General features: G+C 26.5%; 1 protein-coding gene and 1 long non-coding RNA gene across 28 annotated transcripts in view; both read right to left on the bottom strand.

Moving 5' to 3' along the window:
• Positions 1-19,908, bottom strand: part of LOC126902827 (uncharacterized) — a 132,810-nt gene that overhangs the window by 82,316 nt on the left and 30,586 nt on the right. For 12 of the 26 annotated variants that reach the window (XM_050680473.1, XM_050680480.1, XM_050680467.1 and 9 more), the window contains exons 12-13: positions 3,443-3,502; positions 3,173-3,232 (exon numbers count right to left, since the gene is read on the bottom strand). In XM_050680473.1, coding sequence (XP_050536430.1) covers positions 3,173-3,232; positions 3,443-3,502 — 120 coding nt within the window. Of the gene's footprint in view, positions 1-2,816; positions 2,877-3,172; positions 3,233-3,442; positions 3,503-19,908 lie in introns of all 26 variants that reach the window. The other 14 variants (XM_050680460.1, XM_050680468.1, XM_050680482.1 and 11 more) reach the window with 2 other exon arrangements.
• The window catches only part of LOC126902864 (uncharacterized), a 2,366-nt gene continuing 1,825 nt past the window's right edge, over positions 19,368-19,908 (bottom strand). For both annotated transcript variants that reach the window (XR_007703361.1, XR_007703362.1), the window contains exon 2: positions 19,368-19,550. This is a non-coding gene — a long non-coding RNA (uncharacterized LOC126902864). The remainder of the gene's footprint in view (positions 19,551-19,908) is intronic.

Raw genomic sequence — 19,908 nt, 5'->3', positions numbered from 1 at the left:
AACTTGAACTTCAGGCAATCCTCAATATTCACAACATAGACATAGCAATGATATCCGAATCCCACCTAACCCCGACAAAATCTATTAAAATTCTAGGATACAAAGTTTACCAAAGTAATCACCCTGACTCCACTGCTCATGTTGGATCGGTGATACTAGTCAAAAACAAAAAATTTGAAAATTATCGGTCCTTTTTCTTACGGTCCCTTAAAAAGTTCATCGATGAACTTTTTAAGGGACCGTAAGAAAAAGGACCGATAATTTTTAAATACAGACCAACTAGGACCGGAACAATTTATTATTTGAAGTATAATACCGAACTGAACCGAACTGTGGTCTAGTCTGATTCAGTCCGGACCGGTTCAAACTGAACCATGCAGAGCTCTAAGTTGGGTTTTATGACATCCATTTTATCATTCATTGGTTTTTGGATAACAATATAACGATAGTAAGAACTTATGTTTGATTTTTAGGAGGTATAGGAAGTGGTAGGCCTATGAGGTCTACTTTGATAAATATTGGATAAATTTTATTGATTGAGAAAGCCATGACCAAAGTTAGTAACTACAACCAAGAGATATAAATAATATCTGATTACTTAATTCTTTTGTTTCACGTCTGCAAAATAAATTTCTTTCCTCTATTTGTTTAGCAACAATACATCAGGAAATTACAATTAAAGCAAACATTACAAAAATGTTTTACTTTCAGCTTTACAAATAATGACCTATATTACAAGTGTATTTTAATATTTAATATTTAAGAAGAAAAAAATTTACTTTAACACTCGAAACGCTACAAATCGGTCTGGTTTAGTACTAGTATTTGTTTTTATTAAAATAACAATTTTTTTTTTTATTTTAATTAAAATTTGTCCGTCTATTAGCAGAGGTTCATATTCAATAATATTATTCATTTTTTTCATTTTTTGTTCATTTACGCATTACAATTTAGACACTTAAACTATTGGATTTCTTGAAAGTGTTGATTTAAAAGCGAATCAATTATTCACGGCAACAAGTAATTTAAAAATAATAATTATAATAACAGGTTATAATTTGTAAAATAATTGTGAATTAATTTTTCATCATATAACTTACCAAAAAAAAAGGTCTTTAATAATAATAAATAAATGTTTTTTAAGTCATTTACGTTAAAATTATTGAATAAATATGAAATATATTTTGATTTATTTCAAATTTTTTGGTTCGTTAATATAGAGTCTTAGATAGATTAATAGCTTTTACATAAAGTATCTTAGGACTTAATTTTCTAAATGAACTTTCATTTTGAGTAAGATTAAGAAAAAATATTTAATAATAAAAATCTAAAAAAACATATTAATTCAACAAAAACGATCAAATTTTCATTTAACACAATATGACTCTTGCTATATATACAGATAAGAACTACAATTATATATAATTATAACAATTTTAGGAATAATACTTATTGAGTTACTAACACTGTATTATAAATAAATACCAGAACAGGTCGTACCCACCCAACTTACATACCCACCCGTTATTTTAAAATGTTTATAATTTTGTTTAAATACTTGATACAAATTTTTATAAATTTAGGTTTAAAATTTTTCATTAAAATGAAATAATTTTCCTATTCTTAATATTTATTATAATATGAGTATAATTTCAGAGCTCAGTGATGCAATGAATGGAAATTGTTAGTTTTAATCATAATCATTTTGTAATTATACAATGAAATTTAGTTTAATTGTAAAAGATGTTAATTGATGTAAATTTAAGACAAGTCAAAAAGAGGTCAATTCTTTTTTTAAATTCAGGTACATTTATAAGTTTTAGTTTTTTTGGAAAATTTTCAAAGTTAATATTTTGTGAAACATTTGTTATTTTGAATTCCTTTTGTGGGCAGGTGAAGGGTCTGTTTTACAAAAAAAGTGTACCAATAATAGGTAAAATTAGTCAGTGAGAGCTGAAAATGAGTGGTAATAGACAATAATATACACCATAATAAAATTAATACCTCTAAGCTTCGCATCGAAGCTAAAAGTATGATGTCAGTTTATCCAGTCTTAGAAATTTTATAACAATCCATATTCATTATCTATTTGGCCATTATTAGAAATTTATATATCTTTCAATAGGAGTCATAGTCCTCTTGGTTTTTTTGACTACCATTTACATTATTTATTTCACTCTTACAAATTATGCAACCTTTCAAATTATATACAACAATATTGCTCTTACATATTTTCTATCTTTATTCTTGAAATTATTTTTTTTTTTTTGATCATCAATTTATTTTATAAATGTATAACTCTTTAAATGGCAGTCATAGTCACCTTAGTTTCATTAGTTACGCTACAAGTTTTGGATATTAAGAAATTTTTCATAATATGAAAAATTAGTAGAATGATTTCAGTTTACTAAGAAATAGGGTAATTCAGTATATTAACTAAATATCAAAGCATAAATAAATCGTTTTATTCTTACATTCAATAAAAGATTATTATTTTAACATTATTTGATAAAATTGGCGATTACACATAAAACTATTTACTATAAAAACTTGATGTAATTCTCCCTATTTTCATCAATTTCCATTGGGTCTAGATTATCTTCATATGAATCATTGGGCTTAAGTCCTTGTTAAAAAAAAATAATTAAAATGATTATTTTACGAATAATTATTATTTTGAATATCTCATAATAAAATTTTATTGTAACACAAGGGAGAATAATAATATTAGTTTCTTTTAATTGTACAAATTAATAGTTAACCTGTAATTATAGCAAAATTTATAAAAATCATTATCGACGATTCAGTCATGTTACCTTGTCCAAGAAAATCAATTAGCTGTACTTCTTCATTGTGGTTAGATTTATTAACCAATTCTATAAAAAAACAATTTAATATAATGAAATACAAATATTTCTTTTTTATATAACTAGAATTTATGAAAAAACCATTTATACTAAGAGTTGACAAACCTTCGTTTGTCCTTCGTAAAATGTATTACAACTTTCATATTGTATTATACATTTTTTAGTTTTAATTTAATTATTTTATAATATAATTTTAATTTTAAGAAATAATAGACACAAGTGATCAATTTTTATTTTACTTTTTGTTAACTTGTAATCATAGCGAAATACATAATAATTCATTGTGAATGATTAAATCATTTTACCTTGTCCAAGAGAATCAATTAGCTGTACTTCTTCATTTGTATTAGATTCATTAACCAATTCTAATAAAAAAATAAAATAATTTAATGAAATACAAATATTTCAGTTTAATATGGTTGATATTTTTTAGTTTTAAATTATTAATATGTTTAATATAGTTTTAATTTTAAGAAATAATAGACACAAGTGATAAATTTTTATTGTACTTTTTGTTAATTTGTAATCATAGCGAAATACATAATAATTCATTGTGAATGATTAAATCATTTTACCTTGTCTAAGAATATCAATTAGCTGTTCTTCTTCATTGGTGTTAGATTCATTAACCAATTCTAATAAACAAATAATTTAATACAATGAAATACAAATATTTCTTTTTTATATAACTAGAATTTTTGAAAAAACCATTTATAGTAAAAATAGTATTTTTGTTTGTCCTTCGTAAAATTTATTACAACTTTAACATTATATTATACATTGAGATTTTTCATTAATTTTTTGTGGCTTTCTAAGCTCAAAATTTTTTAAATTTTTTAGTTTTAAATTAATAATATTTTTAATATAGTTTTAATTTTAATTAATAACAGCCACAAGTGATTAAATAACGAATAATTATTATTTTGAAATGTCATATTAAAATTGTATAGTAACACAAGGTAGGATATAAATAATTAGTTTTTTTTTCATTTTTACTTTTAGTTGACTCGTAATTATAGTAAAATTCATCAAAATTTTTTATGATAATTCAATCATTTTACCTTGTCCAAGAGAATCAATTAGCTGTTCTTCTCCTTTTGTGCTAGATTCTGTAACCAATTCTAATAAAAAAAATAATTTAACATAGTGAAATATAAATATTTCTATTTATAACTAGACTTTGAAAAAACCATTTATAGAAAGAGTTATACCGTTATCAAATGAATCAATGACCTCTAGTATCCAATGATTTTCTATATCTAATACAAAGTTAAAAAACATTAAGAGTATCTAGTTAAATTTTATAACATATACATTTATGATTCAATACGGTAAAAATGCATTATCAATTTTCTCTATGATTTTCTCAAAAAATAGAAGTTTTTCAATTAGAATGCTTAAGAATAATGTTCTTAAATAAGCTTAAATTATATGAAATATATTTGACGAAATACTAGCAATAAGTACTAGTACAATAATTTTAACATTATGTAACTTATACTAAAATGTATAATTCAAATTATACCTTTATTTTTTAGTTCTCTCTGATATGTATCAAAAGGTTTTTTAGGTCTTGTAAAAAATTCGATATCTATATTTAAAATATATGCTTTAATATTTAGTTTTAAATTAATATTTATATATTCATACCGTTAGTTTTATATTTAGATGGTAGAGGTATACTAATTTGTTGTGTTTTTCGATCATGCCGAAAACCTAGTCTATGAAATTTGTTTATAATTATGGAATTAATTTTCAAATTGACTTTTTCACTCAGATAATCGAAGTATTGCAAAGTTTTTCCTTGGTATTCCTCATTCAATGTATTCCAAAAGGATTCCGTATTAAATGGTTCAAAATTACAATGGATATAACTTTTATACATAGTGTCAATATTTCTATAATAAAAAAAATTTACAATTAATTCTATAAATTTTTCCGTGTTTGTTGAATCATTTTCCATTGGAATATAGTCTTTTGAAATTTTGTTAAATTGTGCTAAATTTATAAATAAATTTTTAAAAATAAAATTTTTTGTCCACGAATAAGTGTGTAAATAGTCCAATACATAAAGTGTTTCTTTCATCAATGTTGCTAAAGATGGAATTTTTTTTAAAATGTTTAGTAGCTTCATAGCGCAACTATATCCAGTTTTTGTAGTGTCACTTTTGGAAAGCAAACTCTTACAGTGTTTTCCAAATTTTACGAATACGAAAAATAGTATTTTTAAATCGATGAGGTATGAACAAGCTAATGTTATAGTCAATACTCGAACTCGTTTATTACAATCCAGTGCGAAGATATCTTCTCGGTGATTTTTTAAACTGTACGTTTTTAGACGATACACAATAGAATTTACATCATTTAAATCTTTCCATCCATCATTTTGAATGATACTATTACATATATCGTTGTCTCTTTTTAAGTCATTTCTTGATTCAGTGAACATTATAAGCATGGAGATTAAAGTAAAAATATAATTTTTTTTCATTATCCGTATTATTTTGTTAGTAATGGAGTAAGAATAATTTTAAAATTGTTTTTACTTATTGAAATATTGAAAAATTCATTCAATGTTCGTATACATATTTTTAAATAATATTTTATAGGATTTACATTACTGTATATTTATAAATAACTTGAATATTTACCAAATAAAAATAATTTTTATTAGAATCGAAATACATTTTGATGTGGAACGTGGTGCAAGTTTACGTTATAAGAATCAAATATTCTTAAATTAAAATATATGGTATTGTTAAAATTGCATTAAAATATTTTTAAATATATTAACAAAATGAAAAATAATTCAAAAATAGTTAAATGGATTACTTATGTTTGTGTTATTCAACGTATGGTGTCTGAGTACGAATTTATTAATTTTTTTCGAATTAAATAATAAAATAATTGCTTTAAATTGAATCGAAATTTAAATTATGTAAAGTAGGTTTTGATAGGGAAAATTTTATTATAAAATTAATTTAAAAATGATACACTAAGATTAGATCGAAAAAGATTATATTTTTCTATAAAAGAGATATCTACAAAAATTATCGATAAGTTATTATTTAGCCTAAATATAAATTACTCTATAAATTATCTATTTTAGGTTTTTTTACATTACTTTAGAAATACCTGTATCTATTGTTTCATATACTATCATATTTTTTATAAATTTTAAATGTAAATTTTACACTAATACAGCATTAGTTGAACTAAACCATTGTTCAATATATGCATTTATAATAAAAATACACAACTAACGAATACCGCTAAATTATTTGATTGATAATACAAATTTGTCTTCAAACAAAAACGTTTAAAAAATATAAATTTCCTTAGTAATTCAACGAGCATGATTAATAGACCAGTAGTAATTTTAATAACTCTATATTTTTAAGTATTAGTCCTATTGATTACAAGTCTCTTAATCGTGTTTGCAAACCATCACTTAAAGTAAAAGTCTCCTCTTCTAAATATCATCCACGCAGTTATACTCAAAGTTTTCTTCCAAATCTTCTATAATAAAATTATTAAATAAAGGCTATAATTTTCTGCAAACTTCCTCTGAATTTTTAAATACAATCTTTTAGTAAACTAGGTGAAACTGATATTTTCCTAGGTCATTATAGTCATACATTATTTGAATTAAAGCAAATTCAAAATCCAATGTCTGAATTTAATCAAGTTGATCCTATAGAACAAAAATCTAGCGCATGATCTCCAGAACCTTCTAAGACACCATTCCCTCGTAAAATCTCTAAAGATTTATTTTACGTGTAATTTTATAAAGTTATATATAACGTATTAAGAATGTCATATTAGTCAGTGTTGGATACACATCGTTCGAATATGCTGTCAAAAATTGTGTTGTGATTATTCATGTTATCGTTGTGTTATTTTGAGTTGTTGTCGTCAGTCTTCTCTCTATGTCTGCATTGTCGCCGCTATTTTAACGCTTCTTCTTCTATAAGCTCTATGGCATTTGTGAGCCAGTAGTTTTGTATTCCTTTTTATGTAAAAGTAAAATATCACCTTTGCGATTGTCACACCCTGTGCGTTCAGTTTATCGCCATTGCGTCTTTCCCAACGTTTGATCCTTTCAATATTCAACATTAGCTGTTTCATTTAGCCGATCAGTATAATTCTTGTTCATCTATCTTTCTAAGACTTACTAACTTGTATAATTTATTATTTGTTTATATCAGCTCCTTTGTGGCCTTAGTAATAAGTGTCCCCCTATCCACATCGATGTATATAAGATTTAATATCTCTTGTATAATACATTTAATTGTTATAATTATATATTGTAAAATCCATTCTACATTTAAACATACAGTCCAATCACCTCATTCCATATCCTCGATTTAGATACAGACTCAAGACTAAATAAAACCACGAACGTTAACGAACCCGCGTGAATACCATCGGGCACTGAGTTCAAACAGTCAGTGTTTAAGTTAAAACATTTTTTAATTAATTGAAACCTCTTGCAGACAGTATGTGTATAATAGTAGAGTGTCAAATGAATTTAACACAGTGCGAAAGGTCTTTAGCACTAATTTGCTCTTAAAATGAATATCATTTTTAACGTGACAAAACTACCTGTTAATTTTTTTGTCTATTTTATATATTTATGTTTATGTTCTAAATTAACTAAGTTGAGTCAAATGCGTGCTGTGACGGGGTTTATCACTTAAATAATCACCTTATGTGTTGTGATTTGTTAGTGCGCGTGCGAGATAGTCAATTGTGTACTACTTCGGAAATGTTGGCGACAAATATAAAAATAAGCTATTGAGCTTGCATACGTAAAACACGATACCGAATATTGACGAGAAATGTAACTAATTCATTTTCGGCACTGTTGACAAATCAATTATGGTGATACCCTACCGAAGTAATCGTACGAATGTAACGATTTACACAAACGAATCATCGACAAGTACAACGGAGAAGAGTATAAGTAAATTGTGCAAAGAAAAAATAGATTTTGATAATCCATTCTTGCCAAAAGTTGGTTTGCTCAAGAAAAACAGTAGTGAAATCGGTGATAAAAAGTTTGTTGATCGAAACGTTATTTTTTTTACAACCGATCGCAACACTATGCGAAGCATAATCAAATGCGATCTTCCTATAGATTTTACACACCCGCGATCAATTGGTCGAATACTAGGGTTTCGACTTCGTGTTTTTTCATGTCATCGAAAATGGAACACAGGTCGAGTCTCCCGTTATCTATAACAAAGGTGACATGCATACGAATTGCCTGTAATATAAATGTTGGTTCGTACCACGGAGGACGTCAATCGCATATTTTGCACAAATACTTTCCAAATGTACCACCGGGCTACCGAATTATCGAGTGTCCTTGACAAGTCGTTTACTATCCGTAAACATATTGAACATGACACGAATCACATTGCTCGATCAGGACAGACAACGTGTCAACCTAAGAGGTGAACAATTAACAGTGCGTCTACACATCAAACAGGAACGATGAAAGTACAATGACGATACGGGACCGTATAAAACAGTTTGATTTCTCACAAATTGGATTATTTTTGTGTATACTAGTCACAGTCGTGCAACTATTACTGCTCCTTCAAACATTCATCAACAGCTCTCAGCTGACAAACAGAGACAACAGCAACAACAAAACAACAACAGTTCAGTTACAATTTATTGTTTGGAAGCACTAGCTCGAGAATTTAATTCAGTCGATGACCGTGTCTTTCTATTGTAAAAACATGTTGACACCCTTTAAATGCCTCCGAGAATCAAAATAGGATTTAGGTTGGATTATTAACTCTTATAACTCTTTATCTTAAAATTTTTATTTCATAAGTGTTCGAATACACCAATATATTTATTTATTTAATAGATATATATATTTAAATTTAATTTTTCTGTATTAATAAAAACTTGTATTAAAAATGTCACAAAACTAAAGTTTGAAAATACAGTTTTGTTTTAATCTACAATGTGAAAGATTACAAATATCATAAAAAAATCGAATTGGCCACAACGGAAAATTTGTAATTTTTATAGCGCATTAAAAAATACAAAATAAGGATCGCAAACCCACTGGGCGAGACAATTTACTGTCGGACCACAGTAGGATTTTACAAAAATAAAATATTGTATACTAAAAGCAATTTAAGATAAAAAAATAAAGGTTGTATTTGATGTTTGTTAAGTCGTTGATAGTTGATATACACTAAACCTCGCGAGAGTTGTCACATAACCATGATTATCAGGGATGGCTTTATACTAAACCATTGCTCGTACCTTATAAACTAGAGGGAGTTGATTTTTGAAAGGAAAAAATTACAAAAATACATGAGTTCATTGAAGATGGAGGACGCAAAAAAATAAATGATGGTTAAGTTAAATGATAGAAACTTTATTCAATAAAAAAAAAAAAATTAAGTTAATACGGTTAAAGTATCGTTGTATTTCCAACGGCGGTAGTAAATTACCAAAATTATCAAAATATGTAACGCTTTTAACACATTTACTATAAGCTACTCAATGCGTGCAAGTGTTAGAGAAAAGATTCAATTTCATTCCAGCTATTTCGGTTGTTTTTTTCCCCGACTGAGGTAACTCGTTACGACAAAACACCCCACGAAACACTTTACGATCGAACGCTCGACTATCGAAATTTGCAATTTTAACATCGTACAAAGCACGATCGGGTAGCTGCTAAATTAGTTTTTTGTTTTTTTTCATCTTATTTTTTTGGAGCGTCTTTTTCTTAGTTTTCATACTCAACATCAATTTGAAACTAAACCCCGATTTGTATGGTTGCAGGTAAAATACTTTACCCGTGCTTATTGCTGTATTACCTTTATGGTAGCCATCTTGACCAAATTTTCAGCACCGCCGGTTAACGCTCCCAACGCCGACAGTGCGGCAAATATAGGTATAAGTGTTAGTACTCCTCTATTAGTTTTCGGATCGTTTATGGTATGGGACAGTGAAATTCTTTTCTTTTTCACCACACACTATGCCGGCATCAACGATCGTTATACCACATTCAGCTAATGCATTTGATGAGCATTTTTATCGAGTTTGGCTGCAAACACGACTCGTTTGAAACTTATATCGAGTTTACGTTTCAATTTCATCGCGTTGGTCACACCCCAAGCTGCGACTCGTTCAGGCAATTTAGCGTCTTTGGCCAACATTCGTTCCCAAGTTCGATGTTCCAACTACTTGTCCGTTTTATGACGGTCCTCGAAATTCTTGTATTTACTATAAATGATATCGTGATTGCGGCAAGCAGCATCAAGTGGGATCACCCCAATGTCATCTCGCTTCAATCTCTTTTCTAACATTGTTCCAGTACCTGCAAATAGATAACCTAAATGATAAACATTTAAAATAATGATAAACATTTAAAATAATGATAAAACGAATTACAAAGAATTATTTTTAATAATTACACACAAAAATGCGTCATGGCGAAGCAGAGTTGTTGACTCGCGCAAAACGTCAGTTGGCGCCAATCATTGAACCATTGGATAAAATTACGTCACAGCAACAGCAACAACAGCACAAACAACAACAAGAAAAATTATAGCAAACTATTAAAGAGTTAAAACATTGATAGATACACTGTGGAACACAATGACGGGATTTTCCATCTGTACATGTATAAATGGTCAATGAACCCCAACAGAGATAAAATTTACGGACCAAAGGTATCACCGGATGGAACATTGATATTAGGTGAAGCCTAATATTATCTCGACGGAGGAAAAATTAACGTTTTAGATGAAAAATTCCCGCTGACTGGATTTACTGTTTTTGAAAAACCCTGGTGTTTACTCCGATTCAGTTTTGCATGTGCACCAAACGATTCTTGTAAAAACCGGTGTGCATTTAAATAAAGACGGAACATTGAAAAATGGAGGTCAAAACAGTTGAGATTGAACACAAGTAAATAGATTACGTGTACTGGAACGATCCCAACGAGCTCGTGGAACGTTTAACTGGCAACAGTGGAGATCCAGTGGAAATCGTTTCTATATTGAAAAGTTGCAGGAAGCCTTTTACATTGAACAGATACCATCGGCTTTATGAATAAGAACATTGCTAACGAACTCCAGTATCAGGGAAATCCAATACGTAGTTTGTTTTACACCGAAGAACTGAATAAGACCAGTTATCCGGATATGTATTTAGTCAAACGAGTGTTGCGAACACGAGGGGACAAGTGCTACGTTAAATGGTTAGGATTTGGACCACAGCACAATTCATGGATACCGAAAACCAATATCTCAGTTCAATGATTGTTGACATATAAGGTATTGTGGTTGCCAATAGATCTTTTTTGGTGATGGAAATGACTGTCATTTCTATAGACTACACTTCTTTTGCTCATTGGATGTTCAAACATCCAAAAAGTATCATGGACGATGCTAAAACAAACTTTTACAAACACGTTTACTCAACGTGGAGAATTTGGACTGTCCACTACTGTACAATTTAAGATGTGTTATAAAACCGTGCTATATCCGACACATGAACAATAAATTATATATGTAACATTATTGTGCAAAAAATGGACAATTATTTTGTGAAATTCACATTTGTATTCATAGAATAAATATATTTTCCAAAAATAAAATGTATATTAATGATTATAGTAATAATTTGATGTATTAAAATATATATTTCTAAATACTAAGTAAGTACTAGTAAGTACTATACGTATTATTACCTATTGTATAATAATCTGGTATTATCAAAATACGAGGTGGGTAATTATTTATTTTCAATAATAAAAATAGATATTAATTAAACATTTATTATAATATCAATTCTAGATTACATTTATTTATAATTTAATTCAGTAAAATATTACATAAAAGAATCTTAAAACTAAATTTACAACACTTATATTTTTAAAAACCTTATCATAAAATTCAATTACACGGTTTAACATACAAATTATAATTAATCAGTCTGCGATTTCACAGATTTGGCAACCAGCTCGGATTTAACAACATGCAGAAAATCTCGATAGCTCGCGAAATTTTCTTTGTTTTTCCGATAAAACTAAACGGCTCCCCGCTCTAATGACGGAATCAATCTCTATGAAATTTTTCAAGTTTGGCTATTGTATACGCTACCTTTTCGATTTTACCCTACTGTTGTTAACCTTACGTTTAACTGAATGATGGTGTGGAACAGTTGCAGAAGAGGTAGCTATGAAAAAATGTGTATAAAACAATTTTTGGTATAAGTGTCAAAAATATGGAAATGTTCAATCATAAATATAAAAAATTTACCTTGTGCAACATCAGCAAAATGCACATCAGCCGTTGTTATTCGATTTAAAATTTAAATGAAAAACTCCCAGCACAGCATAAACTATATTTCATTACTAAAACTCTAAATTTATTTTGCTAATCAATAATTAGTAAGGTGCGTCTCATACGTTGTAACAGTAGGAGGTAAAGAAACATTACAAACGTTTCCTGATAAACTCAACCTACCTAAAGGCTACCCGAAATGTCGCCATCTGACCGGTTGACAAATTTTAAACACAAATTTGGATGATCGTGTATGCGTTAAGGTATGTCCGTAGAAATTATTGATTGTGTGCGTTGCAACGAATTGTATTTTTTGTGTGTCTCCGCAACTATATTTAATTATGTGATTTTTTTTCGTGTAATCAGTTGAGCCTGGCCTGATTTTCTGTAGCCATACGGGGCTGGTAATTTATATTTTTGTTTTTATGTTCTGAGCTATATTTTATTATGCGCTGTGTCTTAAGCACAAGTTGTAAATTTTTATATTTTTTTGTTTGCGCCCCTTTTGTTTTTTCTTGATACCTCAACATAGCAGGCGTGATAAAACACCACCTACCATGTTTATATATTGTTGTGTCATTTTTTTATAGAATTTATTTAATTTATTATATTGTATGATGTGTCTTAACTATAATAAAAATGTAGTGATGTAGTGCATTTTATGCTGAGGTATCACAACGTCTTGCAACTTAGGGCGTATACCCATTGTGCTGAACGGTAATACTGTGCTCGATGATCAGCAAGTACCCAAAGTCGTTCTTCGTGTTCTTTAATTATTTAAGTGTAGGTGTAACAGTTTTTTTTAGTAATATTTGATTATTTTTTCTGTTTTGATCTCTTTATAGACAAGGTGTTTTGACTTATATTAACTTTATTTTTGTTATTTAATAAAAACCCATTAATTTAACTTAACTACAAACTCTTTTTTTTTGCGTGTTCCATCTTGAACTCGTGTACTTTGTATTTCTTTTCCTTTAAAAATCATCTTCTAGTTTATAAGGAACGGATAACGGACGGTCATCATATTTCATCATGGATATGTGAAAAATTGTTACGAAGTTTTAGTGTATATCATATATCAACGACTCAACTTACATTATTTATAGTTTTAATTAATTATTAGACTACAGACATCTTTATATTTACTTATTATTATTGTGATATGGTTAATTTTATAAGACATTTTCTTTCCCTTATTATTTAGTAGTAGCTTATTTTAATTATAACCTTACATTGAACATTTATTTATTAATATTATTTTTTTTTTTGTTTTTCAAAAAATATAAAATTGACTTCAATGTTCAATTTTAAATTATTTTTTTAAATTCTACTGTGGTCCGATAATACATTATCTCGCCCAGTTGGTTGGCGTCCTTCATTTTTATTATTTTTAGAAAAGTTACAAAATTTATCTATTATGACCAAATAATTCGATTTTTTTTTTAAATTTATTTTTGAGAATAAAATGAAAAAATGTCACCGACCAGTCATTTTCTTTATTATATAATTTCATATCCTAGTTAAATATGTTGTCTTTTAAAAAATAAATTTGACACCCCTTTACATTTTAAGAGAAGATTTTAGAATTAACAAAAATATATTCAAAAATTGTATTGATTCTATAATTGATTATTTATTGATCAACCAAGAAATGTGTTTTACTTAAAAAAATTAAAATTTTTTTTCCTATATTGTATTTATTTTTTGACGATTGTTATTTTTAGTCTTTAAACAACAAATGAAACATTAAGAATTTTTCTATAAAAATTTAAATTTCATATACAATAATAATTATAAAACAGAACAATTTCGCAAATTTACATATTTATGCTATTTTCACGAATTTTGCTATAATACACAATTCAAATAAATATTTTAACATTATGTTACCACCACTCATTAATTTTTTTTTTATTTATAAAATGTTTTTAAAATTTTGAAATCAAAAGCTTCTTTGTATTAGTTGTACGGAATATTTTTAATTGATGATATATATTAAATTTATAAAAAAGTTTCATGATATTCAATAGGTTATTGAACCTGAATCATCCCGATATTAGATATCATAAAAATACTGAAATAAATTCCAAAAATCAAAACTATAATAAATATAACATAAGTTAAAAAAAACGGTAGCACAGTGGGGTCGCGGCATAGTGGAGACATTGCATAGTAGGGTCCAGTATAGATTTAATCTGACAGTGATTAAAATCACTATCATAAGAAACGCTTCGATGCAAATCTGTAGATAGTGTTTAATTTTAAAAAATTGATGGATAATTGCAAAAGCAACATCAACTTCTATTAAAATAAAATACAAAACCCATAATTATCATACAAAAATAGTATATTTTTCAATATGGTAGCCATTTGCGTATAGAAGATAGATCGTCGGGACAAATTTTTTTTTTTCATTTTGTAGTACATAAAATAAGCTTTAATTTTATATATGTTTAAAGGACGCAGTATTTCCGGAACATTTTCAAAAATTAAGTTGAAAAAGTTATTTTTTGTAAAAAAGTTACTATTTTAAATCCTCCCAGTGAGCAGAATAAGTGTTAGATTTTCAAAAAAAATTATATCAAATGAAAGGGAAATATCTAAGGTTTCAATACAAAAAAATATTATTTTTATTTGTTCATTTTTGAAAAAGTTATGGCAGTTTTAAGTACAAAAAACATCCCGATAAAATGTAATTTTTATCGCAAACATTACATTTTTTTTTAAATTTTCGACAGCCATTTGCACATAGAAGATAAGATGTCGGGACAAATTTTTTTTTTTCATTTGATAGTATATAACATAACCTTTGATTTGATATATGTTTAAAGGACGCAGTATTTCCGGAACATTTTCAAAAGTTCAGTTGAAAAAGATCTATGTTTTTTACAATATTTTAAGTTTTGAACGCCCCCTATATAAGGGGAAATTGTCCAATTTTAATAAAAAGTATGTCAAATGAAAGATGTACTTATAATGTATTTAGAAAAAAAAAATTTGTGCTGATATATACATTTTTCAAAAAGTTATAGCATTTTTAAGTTGAAAATTTAAAATCGAAAATCGAAAATTTTAACACAAAAATAGTGTTTTTTTAACTACGGCAGCCGTTTAAATGTAGAAAAAAAAGTGTCGGGACAAATTTTTTTTTTTCATTTTGTAGTACATAAAATAAGCTTTAATTTGATGTATGTTTAAAGGACGCAGTATTTCTGGAACATTTTCAAAAATTAAGTTGATAAAGTTAGTTTTTGTAAAAAAGTTGCTATTTTAAATCCCCCCAATGAGCAGGGTAAGTGTTAGATTTTCAAAAAAATGATATCAAATGAAAGAAAAATATCTAAGCTTTTAGTATAAAAAAAAATTATGTTGATTTGTTTATTTTTGAAAAAGTTATGGAAGTTTTAAGAAAAAAAAGTGAAAAAAATGACAAAATTTACCGATTTTTAAATTTCTAATTTTTTTGGATATTTCCCCCATTTATGGTGAACGAGGGAAAATTTTTCAATTTTTAAAGGTAATGTCTTCAACTAGATACGATTTGTGATATTTTGACATATTTTTGAAAGAAATCAGTCCAGTGAGAACTGAAAAAAAGTGGCAACAGACATAAAAAAAAAAAACACATCATGGTAAAATTAATACCTTCTCAGCTTCGCATCGAAGCTAAAAAATTTAAATTTCATATACAGTAATAATTATAAGACAGAAAAATTTCGCAAATTTACATATTTATGCTATTTTCACGAATTTTACTATAATATACAATTCAAATAAATATTTTAACATTATGTTACCACTCATTAATTTTTTTTTTATTTATAAAATGTTTTTTAAATTTTGGAATCAAAAGCTTCTTTGTATTAGTTGGACAGAATATTTTTAATTGATGATATATATTAAATTTTTAAAAAAATTTCATGATATTCAATAGGTTATTGAACCTGAATCATCCCGATATTAGATATCATAAAAATACTCAAATAAATTCCAAAAATCAAAACTATAATAAATATAACATAAGTTAAAGAAAAAACCAATATCAGTATAAAAAAGAAATAAAAAATGAAATTATGTGACTTGTGAGTAAAAATAGGTATATTTAGATAGTATCAATCAGAGAAAATTTTTATCTAAATTAACCTGATACCCAAACGAAAAATAGTCAAAATAATAAAAAATTAAAACTTGATACCAGAGAGAGGTATTTGATTAATTTCTATGATTTAATTCATAATATAATATTAAAATAAATAATTAATACAATATATAAAACTTAAACTTGAAATTTCATTTTACAAAAATATTTTAAATAAAATGAATCAGTGCATAATAACACATATGTAGCGCTTTCTAGTTAAGTAAAAAAGAGTCTCCCAATTATTTTCATTTTAAAAATATATTAAAATAAACCGACAGAGAGCACCAAAAATATCTATTTCAAATAAAAAAACAATTATTAAATATTATAATATAACACAAGGGATGGAACCCATGAATGAATATTTTTAGTACCGGGAGTTTTTGACAATTTTCTTAAATAGATTAATATTGGAATATTTGAGTGGTTTTTAACTACAGAAAAAAAAAATTATTAAATTAAAAATCACGGGCTCAAAATTTTATTAGGTTCAGTAAAAAAATAATTATAGTAACATTTGAACACGATATATTAACCCTTTCAAGTACCTTAAAGGGGTTGAAGTTTTACAATTATGTGATTAATTTTCTATTTTTTTCTTAATGTTAATTTGATATCAAAAACACAAATAGTTTTTGTTATAGTACTCGCTTTTACAAAAAAAAGAATTTAATTCATTGTTTTTTTTAAATAATAGTTTTTTGTAAATTTGAGAAAACTGATTTCATATTATTTTAGGATAAAATAACATGGTTTTAATTGTTATTTCTTTTTTTATTTTCTTCTTTTCTTTTGATTTACTGGGAATTTCGACAAACAACAACAAACCTCTAGCATTCCAAAAGTTATATAATAGTTATATTGATTGTTTTAAACTACTGTTTTGGGAGTATAAATTACAAAAATCTAAATACTTATTCATAAAATATTGCTTATTTTAGAATATAATTCAATTTTTTATACTCTTAATTAATATTTTATTGGTTTATATATCTTGTTTTATATGTTATTGGAGTAATATTAGATTTTGTTCTTTTTAAGTAAACAATCAATGTATTATAATACAGTGCATTTTTTTAATATTGTCTAATACAAAATGTTTAGAAGAATGAACCTTTTAATTATTTCTCTTCAGATATTAATAGTAGTCAACTATTATTCCAAAAAAAAAATTAGTCCTATATCCCTTCTGACCCCATATAAATGTTATCAACTTACGTGTTATAGATAGAAAATTACTGATTGATTATAACTTTAGAATCAATAATTTGAATATTGTTAGCATTTAAAAATATAGATTGAGAGTAAAGGGCGGTTTAATAAATAATTAATACAATATATAAAACTTAAACTTTAAATTTAATTTTACAAAAATATTTTAAATAAAATGAATCAGGGAATAATAACGCATGTGTAGCGCTTTCTAATTAAGTAAAAAAAGAGTCTCCCAATTATTTTCATGTAAAAAATACATTAAAATAAACCGACAGATAGCTCCAAAATTATTTATTTCAAATAAAAAACCAACCCAGCACAGAACGGTCGCGGCACTGTGGTGACGTGGCATAGTTGAATCAAGTATAATGATATCTGACAGTGATTAAAATAACTATAAAAAAAAAAACGCTTCGATGCAAATCTTTAGATAGTGTTTAATTTTAAAATATCGGTGGATTATTCCAAAAGCTACATAATCTGCTAGTTCCTTATTAATTAATTAATTATTAATCCTGATTAAGATAAAGTATGTCGAAAGAAAAAGGGATTTTTAAAAAATAGCATTTCTCATAGAAAAATTATGTTGATCCATACATTTTTCAGAAAGTTATATCAATATAAAGTTAAAAATGTAAAAAATAAAATCGAGAATTTTCACACAATAATAGCATTCGGTAGCCATTTTCACCGTGAAGACAAAATAAAGTCTGAAATTTTTTTTTACATCAAAAAGTACATTACATTAGCTTTAATTTAAGATATATATAAAAGTGTCAGACTTTCCGTTACATTTTCAAAATTTAAGTTGAAAAAGTTAATTTTTTTCAAATAGTTGTCATTTTAAATACCCCCTGTGGTCAGGTAAAGGGTTAGATATAAAAAAAAATATACCAAATGAAAGGTAATGATATCAAGCATCTATATAAAAAAAAAAATTATATTCATTTGTTCATTTTTGAAAAAGTTATGGCAGTTTTAAGTAAAAAAAATTTCGAAAATTTCGAAAATTAGCCATTTTTAAATTTGTAATTTTTTTGGAGGTTTCCCCCATTTACGGCGAACGAGAGAATTTTTTTCAATTGTTGAGGGTAATATCTTCGATTAGATGCGATTTGTGATCTATTGACGTATCATTTAAAGAAATCGTTTCCGTGAGAGCTGAGAAAAAGTGGTAACAGACAAAAAAAAAAAAACATCTAAGTAAAACCAATACCTTCTCAGCTTCGCATCGAAACTAAAAGGTCCTAAAACGGTGAAAAATTAACGGGTTTAATTGATTTTTGCATGATATCTCAGAAATGTCATTGAGCGGGTTTAAAGAAAATTTCAAACCTTAAGACGAAAAACACTAGCGTCAACGAGCGTTTTTCCTGAAAACGGCAAAAATCCAAGCATGCCAAGTAATTTTCCTAGAATAGCGTTTTTTACTTTTTCTATAATATAACAAGATATTGGTTGTTGTTTTATTAATCGAATTAGATAGGAAATATATAAGAGCAAAATAAATTGAATAAAAAGACGACGACGATTACCATTCTCGTTATTCAATTCATTCATGTAAATTATTCAATCCTTCAGATTATAAACAACAATATTGCTCTTACATATTTTCTATCCATATTCTTGAAATTATTTTTTTTTTTTGATCAATTTATTTTATAAATGTATAACTCTTTAAATGGGAGTCATAGTCACCTTAGTTTCCTTAGCTACGCCACTAGTTTTGCATATTAAGAAATTTTTCATAATATGCAAAATTAGTAGACTGATTTCAGTCTACTAAGAAATAGGGTAATTGAATATATCAACTAAATATCAAAGCATAAATAAATCGTTTTATTCTTACATTCAATAAAAGATTATTATTTTAACATTATCTGATAAGATTGGCGATTACAAATAAAACTATTTACTATAAAAACTTGATGTAATTCTCCCTATTTTCATCAATTTCCATTGGGTCTAGATTATCTTCATATGAATCATTGGGCTTAAGTCCTTGTTAAAAAAAAACTAATTAAAAGATTATATTATGAATAATTATTTTATTGAATATCTCATATTAAAATTTTATAGTAATACAAGGGAGAATAATAATATTAGTTTCTTTTAATTAAACAAATTAATAGTTAACTTGTAATTATAGCAAAATTTATAAAAATCATTATCTACGATTCAGTCATTTTACCTTGTCCAAGAAAATCAATTAGCTGTACTTCTTCATTGTGGTTAGATTTATTAACCAATTCTATAAAAAAATAATTTAATATAATGAAATACAAATATTTTTAGCTTCGATGCGAAGCTGAGAAGGTATTGGTTTTACTAAGATGTGTTTTTTTTTTTTTTTTTTTTT

Source organism: Daktulosphaira vitifoliae, unplaced genomic scaffold (assembly GCF_025091365.1).
Source record: "Daktulosphaira vitifoliae isolate Bord-2020 unplaced genomic scaffold, ASM2509136v1 Scaffold_3, whole genome shotgun sequence".
Classification (NCBI taxonomy): Eukaryota; Metazoa; Arthropoda; class Insecta; order Hemiptera; family Phylloxeridae; genus Daktulosphaira; species Daktulosphaira vitifoliae.
This window is presented reverse-complemented; position numbering and strand designations above follow the sequence as displayed.